The 14,551-nt window shown below is 34.5% G+C and overlaps 1 protein-coding gene across 9 annotated transcripts in view; it reads left to right on the forward strand.

Annotated features, from left to right (window-relative positions):
* LOC135757588 (calcium-activated potassium channel subunit alpha-1a-like) overlaps nt 1-3,199 on the forward strand; it is a 77,477-nt gene extending 74,278 nt beyond the window's left edge. For all 9 annotated transcript variants that reach the window (XM_065272179.2, XM_065272180.2, XM_065272181.2 and 6 more), the window contains one exon: nt 1,430-3,199. In XM_065272179.2, the coding sequence (XP_065128251.2) occupies nt 1,430-1,578 (149 nt within the window). In that variant the 3' untranslated portion in view covers nt 1,579-3,199. The remainder of the gene's footprint in view (nt 1-1,429) is intronic.
* The last annotated feature ends 11,352 nt before the right edge of the window (nt 3,200-14,551 follow it).

Raw genomic sequence — 14,551 nt, forward strand, 5'->3', positions numbered from 1 at the left:
TCAGGCCGACTTCCAAAACACACTTGTAGCCAATCAGCAGTAAGGGGCGTGGGGTAGGGGAGTGTTTGTTTAGGTGATTTCAAATGTCAACATTGGCTTTCATGCACCCCATCTTTAACAGATATTTCAAAATGTATTTCGGGGGCAACAAATACATTTCAAACACATACGGCAAAAAATATATTTTTCCTGGACAAAATATAAAAGTTTGTAAAATATGTGTGAAATATAACATTTTGTTGAAAAATTATTTAATTGAAACTTTTTAAACCTGTTGCGTTCACAGGTTATGCTTTTATTCAAATATTGAAGCAAATTTTTATGTCTTTCAATATGGAAGCCCATTTCCGCCACACAAGAAAAAATAACTTGCTCTGTTAAATAATAATTGTGAGATAAAATGTAAAAATTATGAGATAATTTCAACTTTATATCTCATAACTATTATTTAGCCGAGCATGATTTTTTTGGTGCTGGGCAAAGATTAATTGCGATTAATGGCATACAAAATAAAAGTGATTTTTTTGCATAATATATGTGTGTGTACTGTGTATAATTATTATGTATATTTAACCACACACACACACACACGCACACGCACACGTTATTTCAGAATTTTTTTATTTATATATATATATATATTAAATTTATAAATCATATAGAAATATATAAAAATAAAAATAAATATATATAAACATGTAAATATTTCTTAAATACATACATGAATGTGTGTGTATATTTATATATACATAATAATTACACACAGCACACACTCATAAATTATGCAAAAAAACACTTTTATTTTGTATGCGATTAATCGCGATTAATCTTTGCCCAGCACTAGATTTTTTTGTTATGTGGTGGAAATTGACTTGTATACTTCACTTATTTGACAGTGTAAGTTTTTTCTAGATGTATTTTAGGTGTACAAAAGTAGGTGCAAAGTCTTGTATATTTGAGTGTCACTGTTGTGGTCCAATTTAAAAATAAAAGTGTACATGAATGTACTAAAAAGTCAGAGCTACCAACTTTGGAGCGAACCCGTGCCGATCCACCGCGGAGTCTATTGCTATCGGAGTATACTTTATGTTAAGTGTATTAAAATAAATAGTGTGTATGTATTTTTGTATATTATAGTGTGTAAAAATAGGACATTTACTAGGCATACTTAAAGTGTACTTTAGTGCACTTTTTTCACCTGTGGTAACAAACATTAGTACTAAAATACAGCAACAGATTTACTCTCAGATTACCTCTATTAAAACACAAATCATTCAGATAGCTTGCTACAGTATAAACAGATAAAAGCATTTGTACAGCGCTTACTGGTGCTCACATGCATTTCATAAACCAATCACGCACAAATTGAAATGTTTGTGGTTTTGCATGGAGTATGTTTCAGTTATAAATAAATGCAATTATTTCACAGAGAAAAACTGGTACACAGATGAATCTGAGAACAGCTTCAGGACCACACAAAACAAACACAGCAATACACATTCAGCCAATCAGGTGAATCAGTACAAAACAACCAGCAACATCATCCAACCAATCAGAGAAGTGGAAGAAGAGACCTGAGTTGATATCTGGACTGGTCTTGGCTACTATTCATCAACTAATTCACCTGATATTATTTATATTTCAACAGTATGGTACAGTGGATCTCTACTTCAGGACAATTTTGCATTGGTGTATTTACACTGATGAAGATATAAAGTGAGATTTAGATATAGAGACGATTAGAATGTACTACACCTGCTATAGATAACAGCAGTAACCAGTTATCTTACATACTAAAGTTGTCATCATTAGTGGCATCATTATTTAAATCATATACCAAAGACCATAAGTAAACGTAATGCATGCCACATATCGCGTCGAGTGGGCGCAGGTCCTCCCTCGGTCCACCAAAACCCAACCTGGGTGCCCAAAGCCAAACCAAATGCTGGACACATCAAATAAAACAAAAGCTTCAGTATTAGCTGGATCCAATGGCAGCTTATTTCTGTTCTCATACCAATGATTTATACATCATAGCAATAAAATGCTGTTTTATATGTTTGATTTAATATTTGTGTATTTGCTTTTTACTTTAATGTTGACTGCTGAGATGGATCATACTTTTTCTAAGATATGGTAACAAATGGTAACATTCAGCAAACCAACAGAATCTTTATACTATACTGTATAGGATTAAAATAATCGCTCGTGACTGATTGTACAGAAAGTGCTTTACAAATGTGTGTCAACTTACTGTATGTCTGTATGTGATCATACTGTAAGGTCTGCTCATGGATATGTTGTCACTGTAACTTCATAGTAAGTGCCTCGAAAAGGACTTAAGTATTATGATTTAATTTGAACTTCAGCCTTTATTCACTGGTGCACTCTGATTTAAACTGGTACAGCTGGTTTTACTACAGTAATTGCCATTAAGTAAAACTTCATCGCATGTGCTTTCGTTCCTGCATTCGCTTGTACGTGAATGAAAGTGACTAAAAGACAAACACCTGCTCGGATATCATACTGAAGTTTTAATAGTTTCCACACAGCTTGTAAAGTGCAATTGAAAAACATTCCAAGTCTTGTATAATGTTATATTTAATTTGCAGTATTTTAGAAGTGTACATTATTTTCATCTAATGAAGCTTTATTATCTTCTGTCAGATTGTGTTTAAACCTCAAGCTTTGGTCTTCGCTTCTTCAGTCATTCCAGTGTTTCATATAAAAAGCTCAGATAATACATGTGCATTATATTGCTTCACATAAGCCTTAATAGAGCTGATCTTAGATCAGTCGTGCCGGGCAGAGCTGGACTCGAGGGAGGACCTGCACAGACCCACTCCAGCGAGAAGTGGCACTATGAGATTTCAACGTTTAATAGCTGAATGACTGAAAAGTGAAACCTGAGCTTAAGGTGTTTGATTTTTTGATAATGTGAGCAATTCATTTTTTAAGGTGGACAATGTAACAAAAATAAATGTTATTTAAACGAGTCTTAAGCTTTGAAAAGTAAACCATTTTGTGTGGAACAGGTGTTATAAAATGATGAATGATGTGTGTTACTGTAAGTACTTCCATGTCACTATATAAATAGTAATGCAGATATAAATGCAATATATTATATTGTACAAAAGGCTGTAAATAAAATGTACATGATCTTATTTTGTATTTTCACAGAATAAATATGGATGTATTAGTGTTCGTAACTGTGTACAGTTATTTGAGATTTTACAAATCGCTCAATTGGTAGTGCATTGTTAAAACCATGAAACACAAGTACTGATATAAAGTATATTTACAATGTATCCCAGACAGCAGACAACTCCAGCGCGAATCCATTACAGATCTGGCCCAGAGTCGTCTTTGCAAGTCACTTTGGATAAAAGTGTATTAATGTATAAATGCATAAATGTAACAAAAGGTAAATATAATCTTAGCAATTGATCAGGTCCTGCACTGCCAGAAAGTCTGTTATAAAATAAAACATATAAGTTTAACAATGCTTAAAACAAATGAAATTTGTGTCTTTTGTTAGTATCTATGTGGTAGTGTACAATTGCAGATACACACACTTACAGTGTATTCAGCATCACTATGAAAATGAAGGTCTCCATGACGACAAGATGCTCAGTTCATCGATAGCTGCAGAGTTAAACAGAAATCCTTTATAAAGTCTTCAGCTCGATCGAGTCATCCGCACCACCTACTGACACCCAGTCAATATGACTGAATCTGAGAGGAGATTTTACTGTCATCAGCTGGGGTCATCATAACATCTCCTTCAGCTCTGAAATGAATAACCTCTCATCTGACGGATCCAATATCAGGAGAGAGGAGGAAAAATCTTTATTCCCCCTGATGAGAGAGCAATGAGACAGACGGCAAGCACATCAGTTTATGTTTCATCTCTGTTTAAAAGGACTGACAGAAGATCTGATAGTGTAGTCAAACTTAAAATAGCTGAGCTGTCAAACACGTCTACACACAAAACTCAAACTAACACAAAGAGAAATGCTCAGAAAGTCCTCTTACATTTCATCATTTAGCAGACACTTATATCTAAAGCGACTTACAGATAAAGGAGAATTTAACTTTTTGCCTTAAGATACGTTTTCCTTTTCTTATACCGGGGCTGTTGCATGCTTAATGGTTATGAGCTACTGATTGGCTGAGAAACGTTCAGATGTGCATAATTTTTTTAGTAAACATAAACCTATCAAGTAGTTTCAAGTCTGTTGACCACATGCAGTGGTTAAAGGATTACTCCACTTTTATTTAAAAAAAATCCTGATAATTTACCCGTTATACAAGTTGTTGATGTCTTTCTTTGTTCAATTGAGAAGAAATTACGTTTTTAAGGATTTCAGGATTTTTCTCCATATAGTGAACTTTAGTGGACCTTAACAGTTTACAGTTTCAACACAGCTTCAAAAAGCTTCAAACGACCCCAAACAAGGCATAAGAGTCTTATCTAGAGAAACCATCATCATTTTTACCAAATAAAATAAAAAAAATGTACTTTTAAACCACAACTTATGGGGCCTCATTTATAAAGCATGCGTACGCACAGATTTGATCGCAAAGTGTGCGTAGGCAAAAATCCACGGCAAAGCCCATATTTATAAAAACTGTCTTTGACGTGGAAAAGTGCTTAGCGCCACGTCAGGGTCTGAGCAGACGTACGCACTTTTGCTTGTCTGATTGCTGCAGGTTTTTGGAAATATAACCCATTCTTGCTGTTTGAAATTGGGTTTAAACATTGACAAGCGCTCTTTTATATGTCTGACATTAATTACGCATCGTTTAAAGGCGGAGATCTGAAACTGCTCGGCTGCACGCACAAGTTCAAGTTAATTTGTGATTTATGGATTTGAAAGGGGTACGCGCGTTTTCTGCGCGTACGTTCGGTTTATGAATCACACGTACGCATTTTTGTTAAATGATCGTTAGATCAAATGTAGGATGGTTTTTACGCGGCATTTTATAAATGAGCCCCCTGGTCTTGAACTAGCCATGTGATGCGCCAATGTGACCTTACGTATTACGCAATCACGTTAAAAGGTCACGAATAACGTATGCGAAACTACCGCTCTAGTGTTTACAAGTGTGGAGAAAGAGAAGTGTTCTGACGTTGGTGTATGTTCAATATTACTAATTTAAAAGGGTCTGCAAATGTGTATTTCACATATGTAATGCATTATCTATTGGCGTGATTACGTATGTAAGGTCATCACGCGGCTAGTGCAAGATGATAAGTTGTGTTTTAAAAGTAGCCTATAGATTTTTTTAGTTGAGGTCCACTAAAGTCCACTATATGGAGAAAAATCCTGAAATGTTTTCCTCAAAAAATTTAATTTCTTCTGAACAAAGAAAGACATAAACATCTTGGTTGTAAATTATCAAGATTTTTTTTTATAAAAGTGTAATAATCCTTTAACTGAAATAACAGATTTATTTAATTTCAACAAATCATAAATATATGTGTGGTAGCTACATTTTTTTTAAACATAATTAACAAAATAATTAAATTGAAAAGAATAAAATAATCAAATAGAGAAGAAAATGGATTAAGCTCATAAGACTTTTGCACCCTGCATGGCAAATTTTAGACATAAACCCTCATTTTTGTTTTGTTTTTAGTCTTAAATTGGTCATAACTTTCTCTGTGTTTCAGCAAATGTAATGATTTTTGGTGAAAAATCTTATATTTACACATATTTTAACCTCAACAATATACCGTGGGCAAATATACTACCCTTTCGTGTTATTAGGCCACAAAAAAGGCCACTAAATTAAACTGCTGTAAAAATGTACTGTATCAGATAATTTATTTTTTTATTTTTTTCATAAATCTGTTAATCAACCTCAATACTGATCAAATGTTTACAAAAAAATCCATGATTTTAACTCTTTAATTGCCAAGTTTAAAAGTGGTGTCAATGATTTGGGGAAAAACACAAAATGACAGATTTTCAATATAAAAAGTGATTGTGGACTGGATTTTTTTTACCTTTTTCACAGTCTTGTGCATGTAATAGATTAGTAAAAACATTGGCTTTGATGCATTTTTTTGTTTTTGTGCAGCATCAGAGTTAATTTTATTTCTCCCTCATTTATTGTTTGTGGCCATTTTTGCCACATTGACTTCCATTATAACAACATTTAACAAAAAAAAATAAAGTATTCATCTGATACATTTTTACAGCCATTTAATTTAGTGGCCTTTTTTGGCCACTAACAACACGAAAGGGTAGTGATTGGAAAAATGCACATAAATTATTTTTAAGAGATTTTTGGGTAAACTTTTTGTTTAGGAATAGTGCCTTTAAACTGTTTAGGAGAAACAGTTAGGTTTCTTTCCAACAAATTAAATGTAGTCATGTTTTAATTAAACTGACCTACAGTAATAGTAAATATAGTTTTTTATAGATATAACATATGAAGATAATGGTTGAATAGAAAGATTCAGTGGTAACTATCATTCATGTAATGTCCTACATGGAGTCAAAGTGCAAAATAGACAAACAAAGATCACATCAAAGCTCTTTCATACGAGTCGATCTGAACAATAGTAGTTCTGGCCTACAGCGCTGGAAATACCCTGAGATGTGTCTCTGAAGACCTTCATCCATCGCTGGTGCCGTGTAAAGATCCTCTTCACTTCTGAACACCCACAGGCTGTTCATTCATTTTACATGAGCTTTTATACTGTAAGAAAACACCTCAGAAATACAGCAGATCACATTTTAACATGGATTTTAAGCTGCAAGCCTGTCCGATGTTTTCACAAAAACACAGATGAAGAAACTAAACGCTTTCGGCTTAAACACAACACCGACTCTAAACTGCATTTACAACCTAACAAACGTCTCTGATATTATTAAACATCAGTGCATATTAATCTAAAGAAACAAGCTGCCTGTTTGCCTTCATAATCCTGAATCAAAATTAAATTAAGATTTTCATAAACAAGTGTTTGTGGCAACGAGGAAAGAAATAATATCAGAGAATAAGAGCTTGTTCTCATTTAATGTTCTTGTTTTTATTTTGTGTTTATAACTTACAATCTCATTTTTAATTCTGCACTATATACTTTTATTTATTTTATTTTATTTGCACTATTTACATAACCCAGCTGCAAATGCTTTGGCAATACAAATGTACAGTTTTTCTCATGCCAATAAAGTACACAAAAATTTAAATTGAGAGCACTTTCAGGTCATTGCTAAGCTTTGCCAAAGCTTTAAATCTCTATGATAGCGTCTTTCATAAACACGTCTCACATCCCCCATTCATGTAGGTCTATGAATTTTTCACTTGTTTCATCATCCACCGGATTAAAATCTGATAAAGAAAAAGAAGTAATAAAGAGATGCATGTTGCATCATTTATGTCAGTAGCATAAACAAGGCTAAAGATAAAGTAGTAAATATCATGACATATATTTACCATGTTAAAATAGATCCTGGCTTACATTATTTTCCACTAAATATGATTTATCATTCTGAAGCATTTCACATGACAGAAGATTATAATTGTTTTTCACATTTAAATTCAGCAGACTTTCTGAACAATCACTTTACAATGTCTGCGTTATTCTGTTATACGTTACAGCACATCTTATTCTGTTCTGGATTTCCATCATAACATTTCACTCCTCAGTTTCATCTCTTGATGACATGTTTATGTTATATTAAATTACATTTGTGTTCCTCTCAGTATCTATTAGGATGCTTTACACAGTTACAGATCAAATAAACGTGCAGGCTGAAAAATGATCAGGATTTAGCGGCTGATGGAAAGTGTTCTGGTGTGTAAGGCGATGCCTGTCTTCTGAACGCATGCTTTTAGTTTCCGAATGATCGCTGACATTAATTCCCACATAATCGATGGGCTGTCGGCTCAGCAGAAAACGCCAGCTCAGCTCAACGAACCCACCAAATCACATCTGATCAAAATCGCCATTATGTATGACATCAGCCGAACCCCTCGCAGCCGACCGGACTCCGAGCTGAGATTTAATGACTTGAGAGATGTTTGGGTTGGTATCAGGAGATTTAACTGTCAGGTGAGACTGATGTTTGAGTCATAAGGTGACATAATTAATCTTATTAAACATCACTGTAAAATGAAACAATAGGACAAGGCCATGCATTCTGATTTGACCACAGTAGTGGAGTTTCATCTACACAAACCTCAAGTTTTATTCAAAGCCCTTTAGTGATGTTTTCTTCCTGACAGAGATTTGCACAATGACGGACTGCTGTCTATCAAGGACGATGGAAGATGTCACAAAAACTGAAGGATGTCCACAGAAACAGTAAAAATCATTGAGGGACATTGTCAAATATGTTGTGAGAAAGGTTGCAGCTGCCATATTAATGGACAGTGTGACACATGATGTTGAGCGTATGTGACATCACATCCTATCAGTTTCATAACACACAGTCCTTCATTTACCTGACAGGCCGGTTTCACACTTCCTGTGTCTGCGTCGCACGCTGAGATTTCCCACCGACATTGATTCACAGCTTCAGATCTGTAAAGAACATAAACAAAAGTATTTACTGTCATAAACATTATAACTAAACCAAAACACAGATTTATCAGGAATGTGTTAATGAAAACTACCACAGTACATGTAAGATGAGAATAACATCCATCTAGATTCACATTGAATTCTACATCTGAATTTTGTGTGGTGCATTCACACGGGATAAGTGAAGCCTGTGATTTTACCGACTTATCTCCCAGATATGATGTCAAGGGTTTGCCACAATTGCGAGCGTCAGTGGATTGTAGAAACAATTCTGCGATGTCACGGCTGTACAGAGATCTCATTTAATTAAAGTTTTGCACATTGTGATGAATACTAATCATGAAACATGGATGAGGAAAGATTTAATAGACGTTTAAAAGCAGAAATGTATAACAAATCGTTCAAGTGGCTTCAAGAAAGCCAAAGCGGAGAGATGTATGTATGCTCTCCTCGACTGCAGTGTGAGAGTCGCACAAACAGAGAAAAACGAAAAGATAAAAAGGCACACAGGTAACAAAAACCTTTAAAAATTATATACGACCCTAACAAATCCTGGCCAAATAACAGAGATGCCGATTCTCACGAGACTTAAATGATCACAGGACTTCAGTGTTCGATGAAATATGGTAGGTCATTTGCGGGGGATTTTTACTTTACAAATCACAGACATGGCCGAGTCGCACAGGATTAAGATCACAGACAACCTTTGCAGTTATGACTAGAGGTCACCAGGTAATACCAATCCAGTGCAAATAGGGCTTACAGTAAATCAACACAAAATCAACTGAATCCACTCACTCTTGAGTGCCACATCATTTTGCATCGAACCATTTTTGTGGCTTTATAAAGCATATTATGCTAAAGATTGTGTTGATATTGATGTATATCAGCATGTTTACACAACTTTTATTAGTAGTAGTCAGATCCAGTGAATCAGGTCTGGTTTAATAGTGAAGTGCAGTGTCACCGTGAGTAGATGTGAGGTGTGAGAGACTGTCAGAGCGTGTTCATGTGAAAGCTTACAGGCCATTGACACACTGCAGACTTCACATCACAGCACAAAACCATCTGACCCTGCAAAATACAACACACACACGTTAATGTGTGTGAAGCTCAAGAGAGATTATAAACGCTCACAGTCTTATTTTAAAAACACCTGAAGGTTATGGCATTACAGTGGCCGCTCTTACTGAACATGCAAAAAATGTGTTTACATTAATACCCCTACAATGAAAGATTTTAAATGAATGGTGATAAACATTACATGTGTTGGTGGGTGTGATAAATCTTAGTGGCGATGCAAAACCAGCAAACTTTCACATAATAACTTCAAGGACAGAGAAAGAGAATGTTTATATCGTCACTGTCTTTCCAAAAGCATCTGTCCAAAATTTACACTTTTTCAAGAAACAGAAAAAAACTGTAGTTGTCTCAGTTGTCAAGCACTTTTAATACTCTTTCTTTGATGAAATATTTGCAAAACCCACTGACAAACATAAAGGGTGACCACGACCACCATTAATAATGATTTATGACATAAAGGCACACACACCAACCACACAACCAACACTTCCATTAATACATAATCAGAAGTTCATATGCCTAGAAAAGTGGTTGCACCATTAAGATGACTATTACATATCAAATAACAAATCTATATCAATGTTATATAAAAAATGTCACTACTTTACAAATATAGTGTATGTTATCATCTTTTCTGTTTTTGTTGAATCAACTCAGATTTACAAGTCATGTCAACTTAAACACAAACCAAATGATTATATATAAATGATGTCAGTTTTAGAGTTAAAAATACAAACAGAGTTGAAACTATACTAATATTATAAACTGGTTATATTTGGATCAGACGTAGCACCCACTCATTGGGTTGTTAGTGGATTTAAAGGGAAAACAAATGCTTCTGAAAAAATGTTGATTTATAAGTTCATGACCCAAAATCTCAATCTTTATCTCAAACTTTAAGACTGAAAGTCTGTTTGCTGTTCAGTGTCATAATCACTTTATCTTACTGAAGTAAAACCAGAACAAACTGAACTCTATAGTAGATTTTCTTTTAATCAGCTCTTTGATTCAGAGCATATTAGTTTTTCAATAACATGTAATCCTGTCCAGATCTGCCCTGCCAATGACCCACCACAGGAGCTTAAACCGATGAAAAGAGACGTTCAGCAGACTGTAGTGTTCATCACAGACCACATTTCACTTCTACTAAATATACAAAATAATTCAAGCAAAACTGTCATCATTTACTCATGTGTAATTTACAAATGAAGAGTTTTGTTTCAAATGAGATAACTCAGTTTTTTTTAACTTTTCAGAAATCTTGTTTTTTAGTTGTGCATTCCAATTAATATCAATTCAACTGCAGTTAGTTTGTTTTGATTTAAACCTTCATAACTTCAAAAATACAGCTAAGTAGCACCATAAAACAAAATAATACCATGATAACATAATAATAAACATGTTCTGACAAAAATGTTAAAAACGGAGTTATCTCGTTTTGCACTGAAACTCTTGAAATGTTAATATGACTATACATTTTTTTTAAGGGCATCTGAGGTAATCATTCTCACATGAACATTCATGACAATGAAATAAAACACGACCGCTTCTCCTGTGTCCTTTGATCTAACACCTTGCTAACCCAGACAAGTTGAATTCACTTTAAAAAAATTTGAGGAAAGTTGTTGCCCTAAAATAATTAAGTAATATGAACTAAAACAAGAGTACATTTAACTTAACATTTTTTAATTTCAATAGTATTTCAACAAGTTCACTTAATTTTTGTTTTTACAACTTAATTTTAAGTTGATTTAATTTCTAATAATCTGTAATAACAATTGCTTTATCCAACATCTCCAGTTGGTTAACATGGTCCACTGGTTCATTTTCAATTTTTAATTAATTTATAATTACATTACTTTTAGTGTAAATTGCATTACAACATCAAAAAAAAAAAAAAAAACAATAAGTCAGTCATTGAATAAACTTGATTTTTCACATAAACATTTTTTGACACACTGTAAAAAAATATTTGCTGCCTTAAATTTTTTGTTGACTCAACTCAGATTTACAAGTCAGGTCAATTTACTATTATTTATTTTGACTGGAGATAAGTTGGTATAACTTATAAAATATTGTTGAAAAAAGTCAACTTCATTTTATAAGTTGTTGAAACTTATCTCTTGTCAAGATAAATAATAGTAAATTGTTACAGTGCATACATTGTCAGAAATACAATAAAATGTGCTGAACTGGGTTCATGGAAACACTGATCACATCAAAGGTGACTTAACAAAATTTTCATTTACAATAAAACAACATCAATAATATAAGAGCTTAAACATCTATGATATTTTATTAACATCTATTTAAGTAGTTAAGAGTTCTTATCAGTTCTTTTTCTGTGACAAAGCAAAATATTTAGGCACAAAGAATTATGGGTATTCCTCACTACACATTCTGATCATTTTAAGTTCATTTTACTTGAATGTTTTAGTTTAATGAATTTTACGCTTATAATATTTTAAAAGTATATGTCCAAAACTCTAAATATTAAGTGATTTTTACATCATTGTTTAGGTAAAGACAATATCTGGGTTAACGGTGCAGTTGATGTGTGATACAAACTAATACTCATTATTAAACAATTACTGTCAACATGTTTTTAACCACAGTTGCTTTAATTCTGACCATATGCTTGTGTCCTTTAGGTAAATTGTAGGACAAATGAGAAGGAGAAGGACAGATGGACATCATTTGTCTTTCATTTGACCCTTAGACTTCAGACAGAGTTGTGATGATGTTGTTCAGCTGTCCAGGATTATCCCACGTTTAGATAGATCACACACACACATGCACGCACGCACGCACGCACGCACGCACGCACGCACGCACGCACGCACACACACACACACCTCACAACATCAGCATGTGTTTATGTGTGTGTACAGGTAAGCCAGTATGAAGCGGCCGGCGTCTGGTCACCCTCAATCACCTGCACGTGTCCAGCACTACTGACAGCTTTCATTAACACAGGCCTGGGAACAGTTATTACACAGATAAAAGCGGATCACGGCAGAGGAAATTGAATTCTGGAGGACATCAGTTCTCACGAAGAGCCCTCGGACGTCAGACAAGAGCCTCAATAAATGTCAGAGATATTTCTTCAATCTACGATAAAGGAATGAGGGCAGAACATCTTCCAGCACTGCGGATCTGAGATAAGACAACACTGAACGGTCCGATCCGATCCTGGGACACGAATATCTTAAACCAAAACTGCTGAGGTAGAAAATCTCCTTCAGCACTTTTCAATTGAGCAGCAGGCTACTCTGTTTGTTAAAACACCTTTGTTAGGATAGTGTGTAAGTCGAATTTAAGCAATAGCTGCGATTTCATTACCCTTTAAATTGGGCAAATTGAAATAGTGAACTGAAAATACGTCAATTTCCCATATATCGCCAAAAAGTTTTTACACTCGGGTGAGGTGCTTTTCCAGGCAATTCAAAAAATATATATATATCAAAACATTTAAAAGTTACCTGATGTGCATAAAATTCACATGTGACACTGTATGTTTGATTGGAGGACAAGACAAAAGAGGAGTGTTTTACTTCATGTTGAACTGTGACGTCACAAGAAACGTCAAGCACATGAGGAGTTGTGACTAGAAGGGATACAGCTACGGCCAAAATATTGTGAAATCTTGCTAGATGAGCGCTGTTTTCATCCTCACCTTACACCCAACATTTACGGGATTTAGGCAGTATCTGTACCCTTTACAGCAAGAACCGCTATTTTTTATCCTATTTCTACCCCCAAACCTAACCCTAAACCCAAACATCTTGCGAGATTTGGATGTAGCTGTATCCCCTATAGTCAGAACCCGCAAGACGGGAGTCAAGTGCTTTGTACTGTATGTTTCGAGTCGCTCTCACAGTATTTTGATGTCATCCGCATGTCGATCTGCGCGGTACTGTATCACATCAAACACATCCATCGCCATGACTTATTGTGCGACAACAAAATTACGTTTTAGTTACATAAAACTGGTTAATGGAAACGGCGTCATTTTGCAAAACAAATTTGTTGACATTTAGAAAATAACACTAAAGTTTTGCGCAAATCTTTAACTCTTTCTCCGCCATTTTCTCGTCAATTAAGAGAAAACACTTCCCTGCCAATGACGAGTTTTTACGGCAATCCGTATTTCCTCTATTGTCCACTAGGTGTCGCTATTACGCAACTTATAAAACACTGAAGCCTCCACTGATACAAAACCAGTAAAAACTCTGTGTATGTTTTGATCATTGCTCTGAATCGGATCTCTAACAAAAGTCCTTTATAAAAATGCAATTATCTCAGGATTTTGGTCAAAATTTGGTTTTTCTAAAAAAACCGACGCATATTTGAGAGGTGTTAAAAGAAAACAAATGAAGATAGCATTAAATGTTTTATTTTATTTTTGTTTAAAGGAGAGGGTCTGTTCTTTCATTTGATGTATGTTTATATACTAAAAGAAGAATTTTTTTTGGAAGGCATGGTGGCGCTGGCTGGCAACTTAAAAAAAAACATGATGGAAACTCAGCTAATATGATTTTTATTAGCATGTGAGCTCTCTGGGAATCAAACCTGTGACCTTGGCACTCCAAATGCATGAATATAAAGAACTACCACTTCTTAAATAATACTACAGCACCATTTATAACTAGCAGAAGTTTACATTTTCAGTTTTTAAAGGATAAATGCAACTTTATAAGACTTTGTAAACTTGTACATCTAAACATGCAAGTGCTATATAGTTTTTGACCAAACCAACTTTTTCAAACACAAATGGATGAGGTGATGGTCGTCATATAACAGGAAGTCTTCTTTCAGTCACACACGATTGGTTCATTCGTTTCTTAAACTGCTGTGTGATGATAATGTCTGTAATTACAGTGATTGGTTTATCCTGCAGGGTAGAGACGCTGGATTTCCTCCATA

Source organism: Paramisgurnus dabryanus, chromosome 1 (assembly GCF_030506205.2).
Source record: "Paramisgurnus dabryanus chromosome 1, PD_genome_1.1, whole genome shotgun sequence".
Lineage (NCBI taxonomy): Eukaryota > Metazoa > Chordata > Actinopteri > Cypriniformes > Cobitidae > Paramisgurnus > Paramisgurnus dabryanus.